The sequence below is a fragment of the Leucoraja erinacea genome, chromosome 20 (assembly GCF_028641065.1).
Source record: "Leucoraja erinacea ecotype New England chromosome 20, Leri_hhj_1, whole genome shotgun sequence".
Taxonomy (NCBI): Eukaryota; Metazoa; Chordata; class Chondrichthyes; order Rajiformes; family Rajidae; genus Leucoraja; species Leucoraja erinaceus.
This window is the reverse complement of record NC_073396.1, coordinates 15,032,345-15,059,160: the sequence shown is the minus strand read 5'-3', so window position 1 is coordinate 15,059,160 and position 26,816 is coordinate 15,032,345. Positions and strand designations below refer to the sequence as shown.

At 42.4% G+C, this 26,816-nt stretch overlaps 1 protein-coding gene across 1 annotated transcript; it reads right to left on the bottom strand.

Annotated features, from left to right (window-relative positions):
- Positions 1–20,838: 20,838 nt before the first annotated feature.
- uncx (UNC homeobox) lies at positions 20,839–26,613 on the bottom strand. Its single transcript, XM_055651337.1, has 3 exons — positions 25,580–26,613; positions 24,544–24,719; positions 20,839–22,295 (listed from the first exon to the last, which is right to left on the bottom strand). The coding sequence occupies exons 1-3, from the start codon at positions 25,833–25,835 to the stop codon at positions 21,246–21,248; spliced, it is 1,482 nt and encodes a 493-aa protein (XP_055507312.1). The 5' UTR covers positions 25,836–26,613; the 3' UTR covers positions 20,839–21,245.
- Between the last annotated feature and the right edge of the window lie 203 nt (positions 26,614–26,816).

The following is a 26,816-nucleotide window of genomic DNA, read 5'->3' as shown; positions in this document are numbered from 1 at the left end:
CTGTCCTTTTCCATAGGCTCTCTTTAAATTCATACCGAAAATGTTCATAGCTTTCCCTTCTCCAACCTTTAATGTTCTATCATCAAAAAATTAATTAGGCTACTCAATCATGAACTACTTTTTACAATCCAGTCCAGGCTCTCCTTTATTAACTCAAACTTGTCCAAGAGTCCGAATTTTCCTCCCTATGTCCTTACTTGTCGGGCCAGTAGTTACTGGGATCATCCTTACTCCCATTCCGAAACACAGGTGTCACTTTTGCCATCTCTCAATGCTCAGGCACTTTTCACATGTGTAGTAGGGAGGATTGGAGACCATGACAAGCTATTCTACTCTCTCCACCCCATTTCCCTAAGCAACCGAAGATGCAAGCCATCTGGACCAGGAGACATAACTATACATACCCAGCCTTTCCAAATCTTTTTTCCCCTCAGTTGTGGAGACTGAATACTCCACAGTCATTATAGCAAGAGACATAGGAATAGGAGTGCAGGCATGGCAGGAGTCAGCCCAGGCTGGATAGCCTTACTTCAGCGGTAGATATTTATTCAACATTCTAAGGGATTGAGTTTTGCAGGTATCAAAAATGAAGAAGGCTTGAGTTTAAAGTGAAAGGATGAACATATAAAGGAAAATAGAAGGGTATGTTGATACACCGAGCCAGAGTTTGATATATGGACTTTGCTGCCAGAGGAGGTAGTGAAATCACATACAATTATTACCTTTAAGAAGCATTTAGACATACGGGCAGGGTAGAGAAGGATATGGACCAAATGCAGGTGAATAGAATTAATGTTGATGGTCAAAAAGGTTGGCATGGATATGGTGCCCTGAAGGTCCCGCTTAATGCTGTACTACTACACGAGTCGACTATTTGACCCTCCCTCCTGTTCTGTCATTGATCAAGATCATGGCTAATTTTCTCCCTCAATGGCATTTTCTGGCATTGTCCCCATATCCCTTGATTCCCTTAGTATGCAGAAACCTTTTGATCTCTGCTTTGCATAACCTCAATGACTGAGTGTATCCAGCCATCTAGGTTGAAGAACTCAAATGGTTTATCACTCTTGCAATGAAGAAGCATCTGTTGGTCTCAGCCCCTCATTCAAAGTCTCTGACCCATAGGTTCTAGACATCTCATTCAGGGGAAATGTTCTCCCACCTTATTGATTCTGGAAAAAAAATGTTGTACTCCAGGGCCTGTTTCACCACAGCCCGGTGTAAATGTAGTATCTCTTCCCAATGTTGTATTCAATTTCCATTTCAATTAAAGCCTTTGTTCCATTTGGCTTCCCAATGGCTGGCTGTACCCGCAATTATATGTTACCTGAACATGGGCAATAGCTAACCTTTGTACACCCATATTTAGCAGTTTCATACAAGTGTTGTTAAATTATCAGCACAAAACCCTGTAATTAGTGTAAAATTAAAACAATTTAATTGTGCACATTGATGTCAAAAACAGCACAGCTTAAAATGTAAGTTAAAAATGTAACTTACCCGCAGATGTTGATCTTTGACCGGCTGCGTATTTGCGAGAGGCATCCCCAAAATGCACGGTGGTGAAGAGGTGAAGGCTGCAAACGTGCATGCATCCGCTGCATCACCTGCTAGGCTCTGCTATATGGAACAAGGGAAATGGCGGCCCGCACCCCTCAGCTCCAACTGCTATTGCCAGGGGAACCTGTTGAGCAACAGGACCCTGAGAGACAGGGAGAGAGAGTGGGTGGAGGGGCAGCGGAGGGAACATGGAGGAGATAAAGGAGAGAAAGTAGAGGGAGAAAGGAAGGAAAAGAAGAAAGAGTGGGAAGAGGGGAAGATGGAGGATTGTGGTAGGTGGATGACAATAGACAATAGGATTAGGCCATTCAGCCCTTCGAGCCAGCAGTGCCACTCACTGTGACCATGGTTGATCATCCACAATCAGTACCCTGTTCCTGCCTTCTCCCCATATCCCCTGACTCCACTAGCTTTAAGAGCTTAATCTAACTCTCTCTTGAAAGGATCCAGAGAATTGGCCTCCACTGCCATCTGAGGCAGAGAATTCCACAGATTCACAACTCCTCTCCTCATCTCCATTCTAAATGGCTTACCCCTTATTTTTAAACTGTGGCCCCTGTTCTAGACTCCCCCAACATCAGGAACATGTTTCCTGCCTCTAGCATGTCCAAACCTTAATAATCTTATATGTTTCAATAAGATCCCCTCTCATCCGTCTAATTTCAAGAGTATACAAGCCCAGCCGCTCCATTCTATCAACATATGACAGTCCCGCAATCCCGGGAATTAACCTCGTGAACCCACGCTGCACTCCCTCAATAGCAAGGATGTCCTTCCTCAAATTTGGAGACCAAAATTGCACACAATACTCCGTGTGTGGTCTCACTAAGGTCCTGTACAACTGCAGAAGAACCACTTTGCTCCTGTACTTAACTCCTCTTGTTATGAAGACCAACATGCCATTCGCTTTCTTCACCACCTGCTGTACCTGCATGCTTACTTTCAGTGACTGATGCACAAGGACACCCTGATCTCATTGTACTTCCCCATTTCTCAACTTGACTATTCAGATAATAATCTGCCTTCCTGTTTTTGGAAGAAATGCGGGTGGCATAGTCATGTAGCTAGTAGTGCTGCCGCCTCGCCATTCTAGCAACATAAGTGTAATCCTGACCCTAGATGATGGATATGTTGAGCTTGAACATTCTCAATGTGATCATTTGGGAATCTTTGGGGTGCTCTGATTTCCTCCCACATCCCAAGGACATGTAGGTTGGTAAGTTAATTGACCACTGCAGATTGTCCCATGTAAGTGAGTGATAGCATTTGGAGAGGAGTTGATGAGGTTAATGTAAGATTAGTATAAATGGGTGGGTGATGACTGGTCTGGGCTTGGCAGGGGAGTTGTGGGGGGGGGGGGGGGGGTTTGGGCTGAACGGCCTACTTCCATGATGTATGCCGGTATGACATTACAGGAGGCAGAGAAAGAGAAGCTTTGACAAAGAGAGGCAAGCTGCAGCTGTGGCCAAAAAAGGTGGAGGGACTGCAGCCCCCCCCGTTCTGCGGCCCATGCTTAGTGCCTTAACTTTGCAACGAGTGTACCAGATTACATGATAATAATGTGTGGGAAGGAACTGCTGGTTTTAACCGAAGATAGAAACAAAGTGCTTGAGTAACTCAGCTGGTCAGACAGCATCCGGAGAGAAGGAATGGGTGACGTTTTGGGTCGAGAGGTCTCGAGTCGATCTGAAACGTCATCCATTCCTTCTCTCCAGAGATGCTGCCTGTCCTGCTGAGTTACTTCCACATTTTGTGTCTATCTACATGATAATAAGGTCATGGTTATCAACACTGGTTTGAGGGGAGATTGGATGTGCAAGAGACTAGAATTGGGGGAATAGTGAGGTATGAGGATTGTAGGATTGCAGTAATTTGCACAGATGAGAGAGATATGCCAATGGAGGGAAATGATCATAGTGAGAATTTTTAATTTATATCATTAATTATTATAAAGACAAAGCATTTTTTTGCTGGACCATTCATAAAATTTGAATGGTATTCTATGTTTCCATTCTTCCAAAATGGCTTGAAAGGGCTCAGAAATAATGAGTACTGAAATGCAGGTCAAAAAAACAAGCTGAGGTAAAATGTTCAAATTGTAAAATACATAAAAATGATTGAAGTGAAACAAAATATGAACTGAAGGTGAAAGAGAAGCTATATTATCAAGGTGAAGCAGACACACAGGTGTAAGAAATTCAAAATCTGACCCAAGAGAGAAAATTCTACCGTAAATGAAAAAAACATTGAGAGAGACATACAGTATCTAAACAGTGCGATTCCAATATAAACAACCTTTGGAAATCTGAACTCCAGGAGAGCTACAAAAATGAAACAGTAGTGTGTACTTGGACAATAAACTGAGTGATACACAAAAACCCAAATAGATAAATGAAAACTGCAACGTTTATTTATATTGTGGCTTTAATGTAGCGAAATGTGCTGTTGACCTGAACCATAAAGTAATCATAGGATGAGATAAACATAAACTTTGTCACCAAAAGGGGACCTTCAGAGAGGGGGCGAGCACTAGAAGGATGAGACCAAAACCCGTGGAGTAAATAGTGGAAGGAATGCACAACAGAAGTGAAATGATGAAAATCAAGAGCGTGAAAAAGCAGACTCGAAGCAACGCAGGGATCCAACAGGACTCAACGAGTTGACAAAGATAAAAATGATTGAGGTCAAGGAAGGATTTGAAAGCAGGGTGAAAATGTTAAAATGGAAATGTTAGTGGACTAGGAGCCAGTGTGGATCAGTGAGCACAGGGGCGATGGATTCTGGAGTTTCATGTAAGAGGACAAGGAGAACAACCTAGCAGAAAGATCAAAACCCGAGAGACAGCAACTAAGCCAAGATTGAAATCAGTGAAATATTGAATATAAAATGTGAACTGCAAAGCTAACTCATTTATAGGAAAAGAGGGAGTGTAGAATTAAACCATAAGCTATGCAGGGAAAAATGTGAATCGGATGTGAATGTAATGGATCCATCATAAGGGTCTACAGGAGTCTCTGCCTCAAAAAGGCAACCATCTTCATTATCAGAGACCCACCACACTATCCTGACCACACACTCAGTTCACTCCTGAATGAAACTGCAGGAAGGAGCAAACCAAGTTAGTTGCATGGCCATAGTGTTACTGGGCATGAGCAGAGACCAGCAGGAGAACAGGATTTATTCCAAGTCAGGAAGCAGCCTGTGGAACTTTGGAGAGGGCACGCTTGAGAAAGAGAGAATGAGAGACAACTGAACCAAAAAAAACAAATAAACCATCAAGGAGGTGTAAAAATTAAACAGAGATACAAGCATAGAAAGTGACCATTGAGAAATACAGAAACTGAACTGGAGGAGAGGCGGATTGCAAACATGTTACTAACATTATATTGAAAACTGCAGATAGACACAAAATGCTGGAGTAACTCCGTGGGGCAGGCAGCATCTCTGGAAAGAAGGAATGGGTGACATTTCAGGTCAAGACCGTTCGTCTAAAGAACCAAAACTCACCCATTCCTTCTCATTCCTGTCCCACTGAGTTACTCCAGCATGTTGATTCTCTCCTCAGTGTAAACCGGCATCTGCAGTTCCTTCCTTCTTGTGTTGTGCACCGTTCTGGGTTGCCGCACAGAAAGATGTGGTTACATTGGTGAGTACAGAGGAGAAGCAACATGGCATTGTATTGATTGAAGGACATCAGTTGTGGGGAGAGGTTGGTAGGGGTACATTTATTTTCCCTGGAGACAGAGAAGTGAGCTGATGTAAAATTATAAGGGGCCAAGATAAGGTGGAATGTTTCACCCTCAGTAGAGAAATGAAAAGGAAAACATTTGTTTAAGGTGAGCAGAAGGAGGTCTCACCTCAGAGGAATTTGAGATTGAAGTTTCTTTTACACAGAGAATGGTAACTGGTTGCACAGTACAGTCCCTCAGTAACATAGAGCATGGTATCTGGAACTCCCTGACAGGGGAATCAAGTGAAGTGTATTGTCATGTTCACAAGTGCAGCTGAGATTCAGGTACAAAGAAAATCTTGCTTTCAGCAGAATCACAGGCACGGACTCAGCCAACATATAATATATTATACATAAATGACACAAATTTACAGAACAGTGAAAATAAAAAAAGTGCTCAAATACAAGGTATCAGGGCAACAAAACAAAACCGGTGAAGTTAGACACAAACATTACATTTAAGAGGAATTTCGACAGGCACTTAGACGGTCAAGTCGTGTCGAGTTTATTGCTGTATGCACAGGAACTATGAGGTACAGGTGAATAGGTTAGACAGAGCCATGGGCAGAAGGCAGACAAATGGAATCAGCGTAGATGGGCATTAAGGTAGGCGAAGGCCCGTTTCTGTGTTGTACAGCCTGCGACACAGACGGTACAAGAAATGGTTACTAAAATGTCATACAGGGGTTGGTAGAAATGTAAGCAATGTCGGAGCAGGAACTAAACCGAGACAAGACAGTAGGTCAGACGTGCCCTATAATGTTGAACTTCAGGGAGAGGGAGAGGAAGAGAGCAAAAGATGGGCGAGTGTAAACCTTTTGGTCAGAGCGATTGGGTTGGTTGGGGGGGGGGGGAGGTTGCGAGAAAAAGGAAACTTGTGAGGAGACAGGAAGTGTGTGCACCAGAGAGGGAGGGGGTGTCCCCTTAACCCGGGTCACCCATCTCCGTTGGTGAATCTGTTGGATAGGGGGAGGGATAGATTGAATGCGGAGTACACTGGTTGGGCCGAATGGCCAAAATCTGCTCTTTTTTTTTTTTTTTTTTTTTTTTTAATTTTATTTTTATTAGAAGTACGGTAAATTACAATTCTACACAACACATATATCTTAATACATTTTTTGTACCGCTTCTTTTTTTTTTTTTTTTTTAGAGCTTTAAGAAAAAGGTAGAAGTTAGGAAAGTAAAGAAAGTGCAAGAGAGTCGTGCAGTGCAAGAGTGTAAGGAAAAGAAAGCCCCTTAGGAAAGAAGTTAGAGAAGGAAGTAAAGTGAGAAAATAGACCCTAGAAAAGAGAGAAAGAGAAAGTAGAAACAATCGCTCTATTATAACATTAAACTCCGCAGAAAGGGGACTACCAACCAAGTCTGTTTTACCTCCCGTTACCAGGTCCTGATTCCGCTTATTTATATATTTGTTTGTTTTTTTTTTAGGTTACTATTGCACCTCATGCTTGTAATAGGTCCAGAAACATAGACCACGTCTTTTGAAATTGGTCTGCTTTACCTGCTAGGAGGAATCTCATCTCTTCCAGATGTAATGTTTCAAACATATTTGATATCCACATTTTTATTGTTGGTGTCGGCGCATTTTTCCAGAATTTAAGTATAAGCTTTTTTCCCATTATTAGCCCGTAATTAAATAAATTCTTCTGAAACACGTTTAATTCAGGGTTATCTTCCGATATTCCGAAGATAATCCATTCTGGTTTTGGTACCAGTTTTATTTTGATCAATTTTGAAAAAATATCAAATATTTCATACCAGAATTTTTGGATTTTTGTACAAAAAACAAAAGAGTGCGCTATGGTAGCTTCTTGACATAGGCATTTATCACAGATTGGTGAAACATTAGGGAAGATTTTATTTAATTTAGTTTTTGAATAATATAATCTATGTAATGTTTTAAATTGGATGAGCGTATGCCGTACGTTGATCGAACATTTATGCACCTGTAGTAAATGATTATCCCAGGTCTCTTTTGAGATTTTTATATCTAATTCTTGTTCCCAATCTTTTCTAATTCCATCTGCTGTGGGTATTTCTATGTTTAAAATGATATTATATAAGTACGATATTAAATTAGCTGATTCCGCCTTGGTCTTCATTGCTTCATCCAATAAGTCGGAAGATCCTATCACTTATGATCTCCCGAGCAGGACGTCTCCGCACCTCACTAACTCTAGCAGAGCGGAACGGAGGGTCATTGCTCCCGGAGTCAGTCTCCCCGTCTCGGCAGAGAGAACAAACCGAATGCAGACAGCCCAGCTCATCGTCTGAAGCGGGCTGGCTGTTAAATGAGATTTCATCGCCATATGGCCTCTGTCTCGATTGTTTTTCTTTAAGAATGGGAATTAATCAAGTAGCACATGGTCCTATTGAACCCCAGTAACAATCAGATCAAAGGGACGGGCCACGTCGGTCTATAAATTAACTTCCCCTCGCCGCTTCAAAACTTCATCATGGCCAGCGGATTTCTCATACATTGAGGAAGTTCTTTCGCGAAGGTCAAACTTTGTGATCCGTCCTCTCAATGACATGGAACTACCTTGGGTGTAAGTTGCCTGGAGGGGGAGCGGAGGGGAGGGGGAGATTTGAGAGGGTTGCTTTGAGGGAGGGGAGGGGGGGGTAGATTTGAGAGGGTGGCTTTGAGGGAGGGCGGCGTCGAAAGAGATGGGAGAGGGATGAAGAAGAGCGGAAAAGGAGAGGGGAAATTGGATGAGGAAGGAAAGCGGGAGGGAATGTTGTTGAGAAAGACAGAAGGTGAGGGATGAGAAAGGGAGAAGAGGAAGATATACAAGGGGAGGCCAGGTGCGGAGTATTCGTGGTAAGGGGCGAAAATGGGAGATGACGGTGAGGAGGCGGCTAGGATTGGCGAGAGGTCGCGAAGAAGATGGAATGAGGGTGAGAACCGGACAGGGAACATGAATGTTAATTAGAGGGAAATATATTTAAAATATGAAGAGAGAACCAGAGGTGAAATGGGAAAAATAAACCGGACAAATGACTAAACTAAACCCGCGAGACTGCTTGTGGTATGAGATTGGTAACGGGAAGTTGGTGTGAATTGCTACCTGGCCCCAACATTGCTGAGGTTTGATCCGGTGACCAGAGCATTCTGTAGTAATCTTGTTGCTGGAGCTTTCATTAAATATCCTTGAGCTCCATTCTATTCTTTGATAATGCTCCGGCCTCAGCACTTAAAGTGATTATCCATTCAGCTGTTGTGTTTAATTGAAACAAACGATCGCGTCTTTTGCTCTCCTTGCGTCCTCGTCTCCCCCCCCCCCCCCCCCCCCCTCCCTTCATCATCATCGAGACTGGTGTGCGCGGCTACCCGCTGTACAAGTGTCCCTATCTCTTCACCCCCCTCGCCGACCCTCATTTCCTTCTCGAGTCTTGGGATTATCCACGTTCCCGAAATGGACTGAGAGATTGGAATCACCAGACCATCGTTTCCGTGTAACCAAAGTAGGTTCTTAAATGGAACGAATGCACTTGTGCCTCCCCTGCATAACCTTTGTTAATCTGAGCCTGTCCAGTCCAGATATGTGCCGTTTGAACCGCCTGGGAACTGTGGAGTAAAGCGCTTTTAAATAAGAATGTATTTCAATTAGCACCAACCCAACCGCTCTCTATCCGGTCTCTTTTAATGTTTAACCCCCACCCCCACCACCCTGGGCCCAATGCAGGTGGGATTAGTATAAATGGGTGCAACCTTTGGAGTGGACAAGATGAGCTATAGGGTCTGTTTCTGCCATGAGTTTGTAAAAATGGTGCTCAACTGCTTTCTTTAACAAGTGTGGTCCATATGTATAGACAGTTCCATTGTACCATGAGGTACAGGGTTCAGGATTAGATCAAATGACACAGAAGGATCAGCGGTATAAGTGACAAGTAAGGAAGGTGTGTGATATTTTTCAAGAGAGTGTTAGATTTAGCTCTTGTGGCTAAGGGAATCAAGGGATTTGGGGGGAAGCAGGAACGGGGTACTGATTTCAGATGATCAGCCATGATTATGTTGAATGGCGGTGTTGGCTAGAAGGGCCGAATGGTCTACTCCTGCACCTATTTTTTCTGTTTTCTATGTATGTTTCTATATGGAGAGGTACCTGCAAGGATGTTATTCTGGTCCTTGCCACCACTATTCCTACAGACAGTGGCCAGGTATCTGGGAGGCATGTTGAAGAAGCTTTGGTAATTATTCCAGTGCACCTTGTAGTTGTGATGCACTGTAGGTGAGGAATGGTGGAATGAGTGATGGTTTTGGGTGGTGACTAGGGTGACGTTCGGCAGCTATTGAGAGCTGGATCGTCTAGAGCTAGTTGAGTGTTGCTGGAGCTGTACTCATCCTCACAAGCATTCCAGCAAACTCCTGATGGACCAACATTGGAAAGAACATGCAAGATGGTGGAGTAACTCAGCAGGGCAGGCAACATCAATGGAGAAAAAGAACTGGTAATGTTTCAGGTCAAGACCCTTCTTCAGACTGAAAGTCAAGGGAGAGGAAAACGAGAAGTATGGAAAGGGAAGGCCAAGTCACGCTGCTAAACACCCAGCTTCAGCTCTGCTTTTCATGATTGAATGTCGGATAGACTCTCTGGTCCGAATGGCCTAATTCTACTCCTATAACTTGTGAATATTTACCATGCCGCACCCAATAAGGAGAGCCTTCACACTGCGACACGCAATCTAGGAGTTTGCACTGGAGCAACAAGTGTGGGAAATATTTACACTGGGGACTCTTTACATTGTAAAATAAAATCTGGGGATTATTTGCACTGAGAAGCCAATCCAGAGCTGTTTACAAAATGGTTCTCAATAGGAATAGAGTTTACACTGGGGCTCAAACTGTGAAGTAAATGCAGGACCTACAGTATTTACAATTTTAACACTATCTCTGGGCTGTTTACATCAAATGCTCAAAATTGGGTCTGTTTAAATTGGTGCAGTGAATAAAGGAACCTCTATACTGTTGCATTGAATGTATGAAATGTTTACAATTGGTGTCACAGTTTACACTATGTTACCCGATCTAGGATCTGCATTTAAAACACCCAATCTTGGGGGGGGAGGGGGGTATTTTGTCCCAAAGTATTATGCAATCAGTGACCACTGAAGGCAAGGATCCAAAATTGAAGATTTTTTTTAAGTAGGTTTTTGTCTGTCAATTTTAATTACATTTCTCGTGCCATTTTGAAGGGACAAAAATGAATTAGAGGTTGGAACATAGGAAATAGGGGTAAGCCATTCGAATAGATCATGGTTTATCCATTATCCAACTCCACTTGGCCATACGTGGCAACTCAGTAGCCCATGTAATGAAACTAATCGAGGGGCTACTTCCAATTTAACACAAACTTGGTTAATAAATGCAACCCAATATTCAGGTACAATTTCCATCAAGAGACCGCGCGCGCACTGTGCTGAATCTGTCTATGACTGTAAACAGGATTCCTTATGAAACCAGCTGCAGTTTCTATGGTACCACTGGTCAGTGCAAGGTTAAAAACATATGAAAAATAGATAACTAGTGATAGCGGTACTTATGTTCTAATATCTTACCTCAGCCACTAAGATCTGAACACAAAATCTCTTAAACTAATTCAAACAATTAACAATAAACATAACACTTTCCTGTAAATCCAGTCCTCTCTAATCACTAACGATAACCCCTACTGGTAATCATTACACCTAATCCAAATCACTCACACAGCTACATCATACCAGCGCACTATCTAATCTCAATAATCTTACTATTGACTGGAAAATCATTTAAAGTAATATTACTAATTTCAGAATGAATCATAAGCCAAATTATACAAAACAAGTTGAAGGTTGGGAAAGCACATAACCTGTGATAGTGGTGTTTAAATTCTGGTTCTAAAAAAAGGGATTACTATAGGATTAGTGAAAACGGGGGTTGCGTGTAAATTGGGGTCAGTGTGGACTTTATGGGCTGACGAGCCCGGTTCTGTGTTGCATCCTCTATGACACAAACTACCTGAGCACTGGATCAATTAAATTCAGTTCATGGGGGAAACTATATTACAGATCCCATATATAATGCATTTTACAACCCTATATCATTTATTTTGTTTTTAAAATGCTGGAAATAATCATCAGATCAGGCAGCTTCTGTGGTGAGTGAAAGAAAATTCACATTTCTAATATGGGAGCTGGGAATTATTATGTGTCCATGGGTTAGAAGAGGCAGGGGAGCGGAGAGGGGAGGGCAGAATCACTGAGCAGGCAGGCATATGGCTTCTTTCTTTCATCGGTCTAGGCATTGAGTACAAACGTTGGGAATCATTGCATCTATATAAAACTTGGGTTATGCTATTTTTGATGTATTGTTTGCCGTTCTTGTTGCCACATTACAGCTAGGATGTGGAGATTTTGGATAGGGCGTAAAAGAGATTTTTGATTGTTTGATTGAAAGATACAGCAAGAATACAACTTCAGCACAAAAAATCCATGGCGACCATCAATCACCCGTTCACACTAGTTCTATGTTATCCCACTTTTACATCCATTTCATACACACCAGAGGCAATTTACAGTGGTTAATTAATCTACAAAGCTGGGATGTGGGAGGAAACCAGAGCACCTGAAGAAAACCCATGTGACCACTTGGAAAAGTAGTAAACTGCATACAGACGGCACCTGAGGTTGGGATCAACCTCTGGTCTAAGGCAGTATGAGGCAGTGGGCAGTGGCTCTATCTGCTACATCACTGCGACACCCAGGAAGCAATTCAAAGGAAATTCATCAGAATAATTCCTGCGTTGAGAGGGTTTGTGTTCCTTGGAGTTAAGAGGAATGAGGGGTGACCTTATTCCAACATACAAGATGTTAAGGGAACATAACAGGGAAGATGCTGGGATGTTTTCATGAGTGGGAGAGTCACGATCAGGGGATCTACAAAGAATCCCTTGAAAATTGAGGTGTGTCTGCATGCCTAGAAATCACTACTCTCAGACAGTACTGAAACTCTGGAATTCTCTGCCTCAGAGAGTGGTGGAGATTGGATCAATATCTACATTGACAGGTAAATATTTGAAAGATCAAACAATTGAAGGTTATGGATAGCTGGCATAGAGAGAAGTTGAGGCCAGCATTGAAAAGCCAGGATTACGTATATTGAATGGTGGGGTAGATTTAAGTGGTCTACTCATGCTCCTACTTTTTGTGTGTTTGTGCTCTTGTGCCAAGAACAGAGGCTGAGAGTGGGAGTGTGATAGTCATGCTCATGGAGTGGGTGGAAATCTTATCCAAAATGTCCACTCAATTGCCAAATGATGGGGGTCACACTGTGAGCAGTGAATGCCGTATATTACACTGGCAAAATAAAAGTGGGAAATGGTGCTTTACATAGAATGAGTATTTAGAACCCTGGAGTATGATAATAGGTTGTTAAAGGAGCAGGTATTGCAACTCCAAGGGTTACATTAGGGGATTCTGTTTAACTTTCTTATCCATTTTTTAGGACCCTTACATTGCTGGCAAGCCAATCCTCCCAATGAAAGTGCACTGTTTGGAGGATTATGCTGGGGGGGGGGGGGGGGGGGGGGGGGGGGGGGGGGGGATTTCAGCATAGACTCAGCAACAATCGAAGAACAACAACAAAATATTTATATAATAGGATGGCTTGCAACAGGAAGAGGAATCTACAGTGGAGTCACACATAACTATTGCCTTTGTCCTTCTTGGTGGTAAAGGTTGTGGCTCAGGAGGTGTCATGCAGCAGCATAGCGAGGAAGGTGGAGCCAGAAAGAGGATGGAACAGGAGGAATGGAAGTGTGATCCAGAGCAATAGGGAGCATGCTGACCTTCCTGAAAGGTGAGAGTGAAGAATGGCCAAAAGTTGCAGAGGAAGATTGATTAAACATGAAGGGTGATGAGGTGTTCAGGCAAGATGTGAGAACATTAAAGCAACAACTGGAATATCAAATGCAATGTCAGTTGAAGGCAAACCCTTGGCTGAGGAAGGAAGACACATTGGAAATACTGGTGTGATGTTGGCATTGTCAGAACAGAAAGAGGAGCTGATGAAATGCAGTCTTTATATCAAGCTCACTGGGTAACAATGTAACTAAGTTAGCTGTGGAAGTCAGCGAGCTTTTAGTGAATGTTCTGTGATCCTAACTTCACAGAGGCAGAGAAAGAAAACGGAAAGTGTCATAGATGGATGGTGGAAAGATAAGTTCAGGGTAGAAATTGGCCGTAAAAGTAGTGGTGTTTTCTTATTCAAGCAGTCAGCAAGAAATGGTCTCTGTACATGTTCCAACAAAAAAAGGTAAGTGAGAAGACCTGAGTGTGATTGAAATGGAAAAGGTTCAACAAGCACTGCTGAATCCATAAGTGTTCCCATAGCAGCGTATTTTGCTTGGAAGTACTAAATGGATGTAAGGGAATTGTTGTTCAGTGTGCGAGTGAGTTCATCGAGAAGGATAGTAGTGGAAGGGGAATGTTTTGGGCTATGGTCAAGGAAGAAGTGAAGGAGCCTCAACTGGTCTTGGTGAGAGGCATGGAGGATTTAGCCAGATTGGTGCAAGGAAATTAGAAAGTGGCGGAGAGTGTCATCAAAGTCATGGATGGAAGTAGCAAGAGATTAATCAAGGATGATACAATAAACTCATGGCAGGAATAAATACATCTGTGGCGAGTAGAACAGGCTGAATGAATGGATGCATCAGGGAAACTCCGCTATGAATATGAGTAAGACAGGAGCAACGGTTCTGGTCAAGACCCTTCTTCAGACTCGACCCGAAACGTCACCCATTCCTTCTCTCCGGAGATGCTGTCTGACCCGCTGAGTTACCCCAGCATCTTGCGTCTATCTTCGGTGTAAACCAGCATCTGTAGTTCCTTCCTACACCTACAATGTAGTTTTCAGCACCAACCTTGCGCTCAGTGTCGATCTGGGAGGTGCTGTGTTGATTCGAACTTGTGTGGAGCCAGTTATGGAGGTAAAGCACAGAGTTCAGGGCGGGGTTTGAGATAAATGTAACAGGTTACTTGAGGATCAGACCCGCTGACTGAAAGCGGGGTGCTGTGCCAACCTGGCCAACAATCTGCGTTTGACCTCCCCGATAGAGAGGGCAAAAGACAGCACAGTAAATCGAAACAGGTCCAAGTGTATCACTGCTTCACCTGGAGCAGATAAAAGACACCCATCCCCTGGGGTTGCATGGGTTGGGACAGGAGGGAATAAGTTACACAGAACTCATTTCTTCCTGCCATGAGTCTATTCGGTTCCGACCATCGACAAAAAATAATGCATATTCTGGAAATCAAAAATAAAAACGGATAATTTTGGATGTACTAGGCAGGCCAGGCTGCACCGTGGGAAGAGAAACAGAGCGGGAATTATGGATCGAATACTCTTTTATCAAAACAGAGTACTTCCAACGTTTTATGTTGCAAACAGCCCCTTTGGAATGCTGAAAGTGGGGAAGAGCGTAAGATGTACAGTACTTTGCAGACGCGGTTTACTGAAGCTATTCAAACAACGGTCATCTCTCAACCCTATCCAAAGCCACCAATTCTGAATCACCGTTTAATAGGGCAACCTACCCAAACTTTGCATAGCACGAGCATAATCGATCCTAGCCCCGGCTCCATAAAGCAACAGAAGGCATTCCAACTGGGTAAACCCAGACGGCAGCTGAATCAAGTGGAACAGAGGGTCCAATTTACGACCAAGTCATTTGAAAGGATTCCCGCTAAGTGAATGTCCAACCTCAACCTACTCACCAAGTCATGTCACCGCAATTCACCAGTGCACCGCCTATCGAGTCCCAAAATTAGCAGCTCCAATTAATGATATTATTGCCGACATATCAACAAAGTTTAAAACTGGGAACGCACGGAGTCCACTTAACTCCTTGTAGCATGCATAGTCGTTCCACCACACCGGCTAGCCATACTTGATGCATGCATTTGGATGTCCGTGCATACTTGCTGCACGCATGCAGTGTGCACCTTCTACACCCATGCACGAAGCCACATCCAGCCCGTAAACCCCGGCTAAACAGAACCAGTTTGCAGGCAGCCCAAGACCACGCCGTTTCATGAATTTAGGGGGGAATCAGTAGTAACCGAACACATCGTCAGGAACAAAACGCACGGAAAATACACACTTGAAGTCAATGCACATTTACAGTCCAAACCATCCCAATTGCTCGTGGTAATATTTATGGAGATTAATATAACTGGTTCTAAAACGGGGTTCAGAAAAGACAAGAATGGGGGAATAATTGGAATAATTCTGCCGTAAATCCAATGTACGTTTTCAATGGGAGCAAGTTTATAACGGAACAAATCTGTTTATTATAAGAAAGCAAAAGGGAATATATAGCTGAGTGTGAGTGGAAGAATATATAATGGCTTCTGCTGTCTTTCAGTCAGGGTCAGATCATAATAATTATTATTTTTGGTTAGCCTACTGATAATTAACTAAAAGTAGGACCTTCTTAATGAAACACGTTCCAGAAGGTGATAATTAGTGGGAACGAGTGGAGATACAAATGACTGGGATCTGTTCTAGCAGCAGAAACGAGTTTGGCTGGCCGTGGAAATTTTATTTTTCAGATGTCAATTCTGTTTCTTAATCAGAGCAAATCCACTGACCGGACAACTCTTGCTAGTAAAATATGATTCAATTCGATTTCAGAATCTGTTAGAAGGAAGAAAATAGTACGGGGGAAAAAAATCTGATCTAAACGGGTTTTTTTCTTAATCCTGCTGATTAGACCGAAGTGCCAGTTTAATTCTGCGCGTTGTAATTTAAGTTTTTTTTTCCTGGGTTAGTTTAATACATGCCCTTTGCAATAAATAGTCCAACATGTATCGGCGAAGTCCAATACATTGAACCAGTCAGCGCACTGCGAGATGGTTGAAATGCCTCCCTAACTTCTATTTCTTTATTTAGCCCTCAAAGAAAAGTTATAATTGGCAACGTTGGAATATTAAAAATGTAATTAGATGGGATTAATCTACAATAAATGGCTAACCGGGCATCGCCGAATGCCTTTGATACCACATTACGTGTTTTAAACTGTTGTGTAGTCTGATGATCCTAACAATACTTTATAAATATTTCCTTTAGAACACAAATAAGTTATTTTACATTATTCGTGTGAAATAGGCACCAAATATGAAAAAAAAAAACAATCTGGATAACTATAATCTCCATGAGCAGAGAGAATAGCTGAAGGAAAACCAAAACGATTACGAGGCGTTTAAACATTTAATAAGTGCGGCTAGTTTAAGTCTAAGAGAAGGCGTCACTTTAGCAAAATTCCAGATAAACCTTTATCACAGAGAGACAGCGTCTAATTATTTAAATGGACTGTGATACCCAGCAGCAACTATTAAATTATTATTCTCTGTATAAATACCTCACCGCCTGCGTGTGTCTGTAACTAACGTGTTTATGGCCGGCATTACCCAGCTTGAACCTTTACATCAAGTCAAGGCGTAGAAATTAATAACCTTCATATATGTTAACGACCCCCACCCCGAAACAAAATCCCGTTTAATCAAAAAATAGCCGTCACCCTTATTGGTGACAAGTATGAGCAAATGTGCACTATTTTACGGGGGTTGCATATTTTCGACAGTCATAATCATTTCTTATTAGTCTGCCCCGCTGATGTTCTATCGATCAGCGTACAATTTAATTGGTGGCTTTACGACGAGTCCCTCAGTTCCCCAGGTGTCCTCATCTCCTAGTAACATACAAAGATGCATGAAAACAAACTAGTCTCCTTTTACTGTCTTTTGTTTAATAGTTCGTAATGTGCTAGCGTGAATTCTTCAAATTATGTTTGGCGACAAATACACTGCCAAACAAACGCCCATGAAATAAATAATTACTATTTTCAGATACGAGTCGGGTCTGGAACTGGGATCAGAGGATTGGAAATTAAAATTCAGTGAATCAGGTGTGGAAAATCGAAACAAATTTCCAGGATCCCGAGGCTGTGTAAACGCTGAATTTCATCCGCGATAATATAGAAGTCTTTCTCCCAATAATAGTTTTTTTTTCCTTTAAAAATTGCATATGAGATTACGTTCTACGGAAGCGTTTCGGCGAAGCGGATAGATTTTTATTTGCTCGTTGCGAAATTAAAAGCCGATTTAAAGCGTGTGTGGTAAACAGGCCCGTTGATTCCAATCCCGAATGCAATTTTAAGTTTCGATATTTTTAGTCTCAGTTACAGGACTGGGGAATTGCAGCTCATTGCTCTATCATTGATAGTCTACAAATTTAAAATTATTAGGAGACATTTCTCCTGCATTTGACACAGTTATGATGTTCAAGTTCTGTTACCTGAGAGTTGTTATCAAACTGCAGGTTACGGGTTTTGTAAACACTGTCTGAAGAAGTCTACAAATACATCAAAAAAACAAAGCGTCACTATTATTTCACGACGTTTCTTGGGGTGGGGGGGAATCAAATATACTACATATAAATAAGTAAGGCAACACCCAACCATTGGGTTATATTATAATATAAAAGCAGTGCTGTTATAGACTAAATGTACAGTTCATTCCAGACTCCTTGGAGAGTTTCCCCACTAGCTGTGTGCAATATCAGGGCAAATAAATTATGTTCTTAATAAGAATCTATCGTCAGTCTCGCAAGGTATATGTGAGACATCTTTGAAATGAGAAAGGACGGTTTAAAATCACCCTGTGAAAAACAATTAATTAAACAGTTTAATCAATTTGGATATTGTAATAAATAATGTTTTGTTTTAACTTTTCAACAATTTTTTTTTTTAAAGGACGTGGAATTGTATCCGGTGAAGCTGTCTAGGTAAATCTAATTTGTCTACTTTGGTGCGACTTCAGCCTATACCGTGAAGTCGAAGTGTCTCGCACCCATTTGCAGCTGTATTATTTTAATCTATATGAATTTGTCTCCGGATTAAATGTGGTTAGGATTTTTTTTTGTAATTTACACTCTGCTCTCCGATCGATCCGACACCTCTTATTGAGTACGCGGTAATTTTTCACGCTAGCTGCGAGGTGCTGAGATAAACCCCTCTCATTAGAGGCGACTGCGAAGGATTGCTAATTTGTCCAAACTGTCAGTGCCTTGTACAACCCCAGGTTAAAAATAAATCACAAAATAAACTGCACCTTCCCAACCTGTGCAATTCATCATCCTGTAAGGATCTAGGGGTCCAAACCAAAAAAAAATATGCTTCTTCGGTAAACACTTAGGAGGGGGGGAAATAATAAAAGCATCTAATTTGCTTCAGCTAATTTGGAAATGTGTTGCAAATGGGGCTCTTGAAAATTACGTTCATAATTAATTGTGCAAATTTGTTTCTATTAAATAAAAATAACACGTATTGAAGAACTCAATTACCATTAATTAAGCTTGATATCCTAATTTGGAAATTCTGTAATACAAACCAGCCGTTTTGGAACCGGTTGTGAGAGAGAAGAGTGCAGCCCTTGGGCTGCGCTCAGTCCTTGGAGATTTGGAAATCAGAAAACGAGATGGAAGCGCACAAGGTGCTAAATTAGCTCCGTGATCTGCACTTATTGCATGCACACTCCCCATTACTGCGCCTTTCTGCGTGCAACTTAATATTCAGGGCATGGCGCCTCGTCTAGATAGCAGATTTATCAAATGGGAAAATGAATGTATGATGATCAGTTAAATTGAAAATCAGCGCCGGGATGACAGCTCGACCTGACACCTCCGTAATTAGAAAGAAAAATGATGGCGTCCGATGCATAATAGAGCAAAAACAATTTGCACAGTCCCATAATGATCCAGCGTTCAAATTGAAAATTTCTCTTGGTATAAATTGAATTCATAAAGTATGATTCATCGCGGACACATCTCCCGGAGACTGCGAGCTAGATCGATTGATAGTTTGTCTAGAAACAGCTTCCTCCTCAGGCTCAGCAAAAAAAAAAAAACCCTATTGAGCTGAGTGCAGCACCAACATTGGAGTAAACTGCTTAACTAAATCACTAATTCACCTTAAGGACATGTGTCTGCTAGCGACCGATACTCGGCCTCATTCACAACCGCAATCATTATGGCTGTAAATAAATAAAACATGAGCCATACAGACAAAATGAACAGCTGCAAATTGAAGAAAGGACGCAATTTATTGCTGGCAGGGAAATATTTCACGTTATTTAAAACAACATAGCATTTTATACGCCGGGGCTTTTCCCCTCCTTTCGCGGATTATAATGTCCCCCCACCTTTTGGTACCAAACCGATATAGAAATGGCAAGCGTGACCACTCGGGTCAGGGATTTGAGGCGAGACGGGTTTAAGGACACCGACACAATCATTTTCCTATTAACTGAATTTGTACAGAATGTACATTTCGGCTCCTAGAATCTAAAGTGACGTCCGTCTCGACACAAATTCTCTTTTTTTTTTAATCTAATTATTTTTTTCTCCAAAAGCTGTCGCGTCCTGCAGAGCAAATATCACAGACACCGAGCGAGAATTATGTAAATATTATTAAAGAGAACGGGAGCTCAGAAATTCATCTGCGCACACCCAGAACTAAGCCGGCCTTATTATTATATTCAATTTATTTGCAAATAAAAGTCCCGATGACCAGAAGGGATCAACGATATTTAACTAGGCTGTAAACATAATTCCACTATGCACAGACTCGACAAAATTAATGGTTTTAATAATTGGGATTTTAATTCCCAGGGAACTGATGTAGTTTACACTGCATAAGTGCCCTGTAAATTGAAGGGGATTGGCGTGGGAGGGGTGGCGGCTGATGAGGCGGGGATGGGGGGAGGTGGGGGTGTTAGTAACACTGGGTGCGAGTGTTTGGCAAAGTTTCTCATCCCCCACCCCCCCCCCACCCCACCCCTCCCCATCTCCCCACCCCTCCCCTCGCCCCTCTTTTTTCCTCGGTACAGCTGTCCTGAATCTTGCAAACTCCCCCCTTGGGTCTCCTCCCTATTAGAACAAATGTGTTCTTTTGTTGAGGCGCGTTTGCTTTCCCTGTCCTATTACAGGCGACACATGATCAATAGGATGATAACACCAGAACATCAATATAAGCGACAGAACAATGAAGGATATCATCGAACATCTATCTTAATATAGCCTGCTACAAGATACATGACAAAGGAAATCTCATGAAAATTCCAACCCACGATTTCCCATCTCACAACCAATTCAGCACAGTCAAATATGCACACACGCATCTCATCCTATTATTTTGCAATTTCAATTTTATGCCCCAGCCCTTTCATGCTAATTCTATTATTGAAGGAACTTGTGTGATTTCATATCACTATAAAATCGGTAATGTGTAATAACCCTTTGGGCTAAACCCGACCTCGGCTGCCATCGGGAAAATAATCACTTTCATATCAGAACTCGGCAGGAAGCGGGCAGGACCGCGGCCCCTCCGGCTTTACCACAGATTCACAGCATTTTAATGAATAAAGGTCTTATAGCAATAAATACAAACACAGGCTCGAGCAGAACAGCTCGGCTCCTGTGCAGATATTAACACTGACAGATATGAGACAAAAGAGGATTTTTTTTTTAAACAGAAACTTTTATTTATAAAAATGTTACATCATATATAAATATTTAATACATTTGTTTGGGTTTTACACGATGAGAGGAGAGGATTCCTGGTTTTTATACACTGCGTTCGGACACCGACTTTGACCGTGTATATATAAGATTTACTGTTTTCGCCCCGCTTAGTAAAAGCGAGCCGGGTTAATAGTCTTTTAATATCTGAGCGCATCTTCTCGTCAGTAAAATGTCACACAAGCATCCATCTGCAAAGCAAACACACTAAATAAGTTGAAAGGACATGTTTATCTAGTGAACTATACGCGAAAGTCCATATTCTTTTCTCATTCTTTCACAATTCTTTGTTTTGTTGTGTCTGCTTTGCAGTTGTGATGTTACTTTCGAGAGGCATGTTCAGTCCATGTCTACATCTTCGCACTCTGCCATGTGCTCTCGATGGCAGTTCGTTTGCACTGGCCCGGGAGAGTCGAGACTTTGTCGGTTTAGTTCAGTTGGACTCTCCAGGGCCTGAGGTTTACTCGATTCTGGCTGCTTGGAATTTGAATCGGGATAGCTGGCCGGCGTCGCGCTCTGAGTTGATCCGGAGTAGCTAGTCTGTGTTGGGTTCGGACTTGCCCCGGTGTAGGTGCTCTGCGTTGTGGGGCTGGAATCTGACCCGGGACAGCTGGTCTGCGTTGAGTTTGAACTGGTCCCGGGGTTAATGGAATGTCCCTGGTCTGTTGCTGGAGTTATTGTATCAGCCCCAGCGGGAGATGAAGGTTGGACGAGGGGTGGCCGGACACTAGTTTGGGGTACGATGAAACCTAAGGGTTGGGTAATGGGGTACAGTAGGAAATGTCCTTTCCCAATAACTGCTCTGGGGGTTGCTAAGGCCGGGAATTCGTAATGCGCTTTACGCCGAGGTGTGTCTGAAAGAAGACTTTCCACGCTGAAAGGATTACTTTTCTGATCACACTTTGTCACGTCTGAAGAACGACCGTTCGTGCACGGATGGCTCTGAGGTTGGTCCCGATCGCACTCGGGGTCCGACGATCTACTGGCATGATTCTGGGAAGCGTTTCTTTGGTGCGGGGCAAGTTTCGCTCCCGTTTGCTCACAGTTCGCTTCGCGCTGTACCCTGTTGGCATTTGGAGAGTGTTGGCCGGGTTCGACATGCACTCGGACCGATTGGTAATGGGTCAGGCTGCTGTCAGACTCGGATCCCGACGAGGCAATACTACAGTCCGCCTCCGGGTGAAGCAGTTTGTTTTGGGATTTCAACAGCTTTTTCTCCTGCTTTCGTTTCTTTTTCTCCATCTTTTCCATCTCCCTCCGGGCGATTTCCTCGGGGTCCATGGGCTCCCCGCTACATGTGGTTGGGTGTGAGTTGTGTGCTGGCCTCCCCGGACCTTTCTTCGTGTTTTCTTTCTTCCGCCATTTAGCCCTCCGGTTTTGAAACCATACCTACATACCGAACAATGAAAATGGCATTACAATCGAATTTCACATTTCACTCGCCGCAAAGTTTCTGTAATGAATTTAAGCATCTATGCTCGGGCTGAAATTATCTAAAGACAATTCGGGGGGTTGCCTGGGACCAGACTGCTGCTTTCAGTACTAGGAGTTTAATGGCCAGTTAAGGATTTTAATTTTAAATAAACACTTTTTTTTAAAAACAAAATTCAAACGCCTCTTTGTAAGTGTTAGCGTCATTTTTATTAAGAAATGTTAACTGCCCTAATCCATCGTTTGGGATTTATGTTGTCTTTTCGTCAAAATACTTTTGAAAATCCGTTCCTTTATTTTTGTTTGGAATAAGTATATAGGGGAAAAAACACACTGATTAACGCTATCTCACAATGTTGAGACTAAATACAGGGGGAACTGGAAGGTGAAGTTGAATTGGATTTTTATTACAGAGTTGTTTCAAAATTATCCCAGCAAAAAAAAGATTGAGCAAGAACGAACTCTGGTACCTCTAGGTTGAGAGGAAGTTTGGGAGCCGCGCTTCCCCCCCTCACCTTCTCCTCTGCGTAAATAACATCTTGTTTACACAATCAACACGAAAACTTGAATTAGGTTAATTGACAAACGAATTGCATTTAATCTCGCGTGTAATTCTATCAATTAAATCGATGCTTTGCGATTTCAAGTGAAGCAGTTTATTTTGGAGACGCAGTGGTAGTAGGGAGGTGGAATCAAAGCTTGAATCCGCCCCTCAATTTATCAGCCCTCATCAAAAAACAGTATGGGGGTGTGTGGATGGGAGTACAATAGAAACAACGGATGTGATGATTCTAAAGGGAGTTCAAAACCCAAATATTAATTATGACTGTGTATTAATACATGAACAGTTCCCACAACCAAATACAATGAATTAACCTCCGATTCTAAATTTCAAATTACGACTAAAACCGTTCCTTCACCTTCACCCCTCCTGCATTAAATAATTGTACCCCTATCCTCAGATCATCCGAGAGGCTTTAGTTATTTCAGCCCCGAATATCGCAGACACAGACCCACACACGCATACACACACCTACGAACATCATAATATGTATGTAAACTCGCCTTATTTACGTGTTTTCTTTTCCACAAAATTAAAGATTTTAAAGGTTTTCCTAAGAAACGTTCATTCCCTGTGACCGGGGGAGGAGGGGGGCACGATGCCTTTTTATTCTGCCCCTTGTTAAACACGAATTAGGGCGGCCAATAATCGTTTTACAAGGAGTTCTCTTTGTGTCGTTCCAACGGTTCCGTCAATGAGAAGTGCTCATTACCGTCTTAAGGGAAATAAACATTGTCGACTTCATCTAAACCTCACTTAACTAACCATCAACAAATTGGATAAAGTGCTTAAGAACATCGAGGGGTCAGGAGCGCCTGTGTCTTTGGTCTGATATTTCCGTTCAACCTTATGCCATCATACTTATTTCTAGATTGTAGCCAGAGACAGTTTTAAATGCTTATATTTGCCATTTGTCCCTCGGTCGTTTTTTTGTTACCGTTATTTGAGTGTCTCGTATCTTTATTTTTTGCAATACATTTCCATCTAAAAAGAAAGTTATTTTCCTAAAATAATCTGGACGCAGTGCCCCATCTGGTCGCAAGTTTTTGAAGGAACGAGTGCGATTTGGTAAATCCCAACCACTGATTTAAATGTTAGGTGGCTTCTTCCCATTAAAATACTCTTGTGTTTACACAGCTTTCTGTTTAGCTGTTGTGTGCAGCACCCACTGGGGTAAATACAGCAGCTCACGGCGATTCTTACAGCAAAAGTAACACATTGTCAATACCAGACATTTTCATTGCAGAACGCGAAGAGTCTGGACGTGTTCATTCTTACCGCACCATGCACGTTTCTTTAAAATACAAATATACACAACCTCGATGTACTAAAATACAGGAGTATATTCCAATCAGATTAGCAAAATCGGTTGTTTTAAATCGGAAAGCTGACATCAATAATTCGCTCCTCCTGCTGTGGAACCATTGTTGACCATTGTATCAATTTTAAATTCACTTGCTTGGAAAACTAATCATAAAATAAATCGTGCAGTAAAACGGATTTAAATGTATTAAAATGTGAATTTAATTTGGCCATTCAAGTTGTAAAATGTCACGTCGTTTTGTACGCACTGGATGGAGCATGCCACCCGAAGTAACACCGTCATTCGATACAATGAGCTTGTCTGGGTTTGTGTTTTTTTACCTGAACCCGAGACTCCACCAGGTCGAGCCTTAAAGCCAGCGCCTCTCTCATGAACACATCTGGATAATGGCTTTCGTTGAAAGCTTTCTCCAGTTCCTCCAACTGCCAGCCGGTGAAATTCGTCCGCGTTCGTCTCCGTTTACAGCCGGGGGTGTCCTTTTCCGGATCCGACACATCTGTAACGAGAGAGGAACAAAAAAAAACAAAAGATATGGAAAACGGTGTCATCAGAATCAACAAATAAGAAAGAGAGCGCGCACATATTCATGGCTGGATCATACGAATTCCTCGCAACCCATACAGGCCTTCCAACCATATTCCCTTGCACTTTCTTTCAAATTGTACTCGATTTCGCGACTTGAGTCCAAGTTAATAATGAGTGCATTATTTGTTGTTGAAGAAACTCCAAAAATGCAGCATGTTAGCCCCATGTAAACACGCCGAATTAAACAGTTGACACACGGTACGAGGCACCGAATAGGATTTGTGAAAAGGCAGGTGCATTGTCCCAGTGTATTGTTAGCAGCTTCAATGCGCCTGCATGAGTGTGGATCTGCTTCTCTCCCCGGCGGGAAGAGAGGGGAACTGATGGAAACAATATGTGTGTGTGTGTGGGTTTTTAAAAAAAATATATATATATATTAACAGGCACAGACCCGGGCAAAGAGCGCTTCGTTCCCACAGCCTCGCCTTACCTATTCCCACGGCCATCTACCCAGACACACAAACAAAATATCCAGCATTCGGGGCAGCAGCAATCTCGGTGAAAACTAGTGTGCTTGAAACACGGTGATCCGAGCCTCCCGTCCACTCTATGTCTAAGAGTTACCAAGGCCATCGATCTCGCCCTCGTGTCACCCTCCTCACCTCTTGTGGGAGAAATCCTTATTGTAGTATCAATGTTATTTAGTTTGTCTCCTGTAATATTGTTTTTTTTTAATGTTATTTCTCTGCCGCCAAGCTTCAGATCTGGTTTCCGGCCTAAGGCCTAAATACTTTGTTTTCTCTCCTCGCTCTTTCTCTCTGTCTCTCTTACCTGACAGTTTGAAGGACTGATTCTCCCCGTTCACGTTACAAGCCGTGGGCATCAGAGGGGACGGATTGACCACAGATGCCGTGCAGGAGCCGCTGAGTAATCCGTCTATAGTGAACGGGACGCTGGCAGACTGCAGTTGGTGCCCTGCGAGCTCGTACACATGGTGATGAGTAAGGGGGTAGTGGAATCCTACCATACTGGCCAAGGTACCTCCGAACTGAGCATGGTGATGCTCCAGAATCCTGCTATCCATCATCTCCCTGCAGGGGGAAGGAAAAAAAAAGAGGCGAGGGAGAGAAAGAGGGGACAGAAAATGCTTGCACTTAAAGGAACTAGGTGAACTTCAAAAATGTATGCAGGAAAAGTAGAAAAGCGGCAGACATGCTAGTGGACGGGGAGGATGTGTCTTTACTTTATGAACATAAAGGACCCAATAATTAGCTCAGGCTTTGGGAATTTGGGACCAATAAGAAACGTTAATCGCGTCTGACGTCAGAGACGTATAGTCGTTCTGTGTTGGTACCAGTGGGTATTAAGACCGCTTGAAAACGTTTCCATATCGATCGCTAATTATACATGACATCCACCTCAATAAACAATATATGAGCTGTCAAAACAATGCAGGAAGATTTGACGAGTACGGGCCCTGGCTCCCGCTGCTTGATTGGTACCTGGTTAAATACTAGGCAGAGTACAGAGTAAACATATGCAATTTCTCCCGCATCCTCGTACAACACGGACTAATAGATTATTTTCCCTTTCTCTCTCTCTCTCCCAAACATTGACCATCGTGTTGTCCAGGATTTTTTTTTTTGAAAAAGAGGGAACGATTTCCTCGGTCAGCTTTTAAACTGATGTCGGGCCAATTACAGCGACACATTGAGCGGCAAATAGACTGATCGGATAATAGGGGATTCATCAGCTACTGTTTCCAAAGCTGTCACAATGCATTTAAAAGAACATGATATTTCATCTTCGGCGTTTTCTCTAGACTGCTCAGTCACTTCGAATATTTAAAGCTACTGTGACGCTTATATATAAATATATATATATATATATATATATATGGGGAAATCTTTAAACCTGCCTCACGCTTCTTATTGAAAATATCGACAACAATAAGTAAATATTGAATTATTAATCAGAAGACGGTGTTAATTAAACGCGGGTCACTCCACTGCTTGGGGTGCAAGGAGGCAGATTATTTTTCTCCCCCACATATTTTCCTCCTGGAAAA

What these genes read in the sequence shown, in the direction of transcription:
- uncx (XM_055651337.1), bottom strand. Translation starts at nt 25,835, where the DNA reads ATGATGGATAGCAGGATTCTGGAGCATCACCATGCTCAGTTCGGAGGT. An exon ending in TCAGTCCTTCAAACTGTCAG is followed by an intron (nt 24,720 to 25,579) that starts GTAAGAGAGACA and finishes CTCTCGTTACAG; the next exon opens with ATGTGTCGGATCCGGAAAAG. An exon ending in TGGTGGAGTCTCGGGTTCAG is followed by an intron (nt 22,296 to 24,543) that starts GTAAAAAAACAC and finishes TTCGGTATGTAG; the next exon opens with GTATGGTTTCAAAACCGGAG.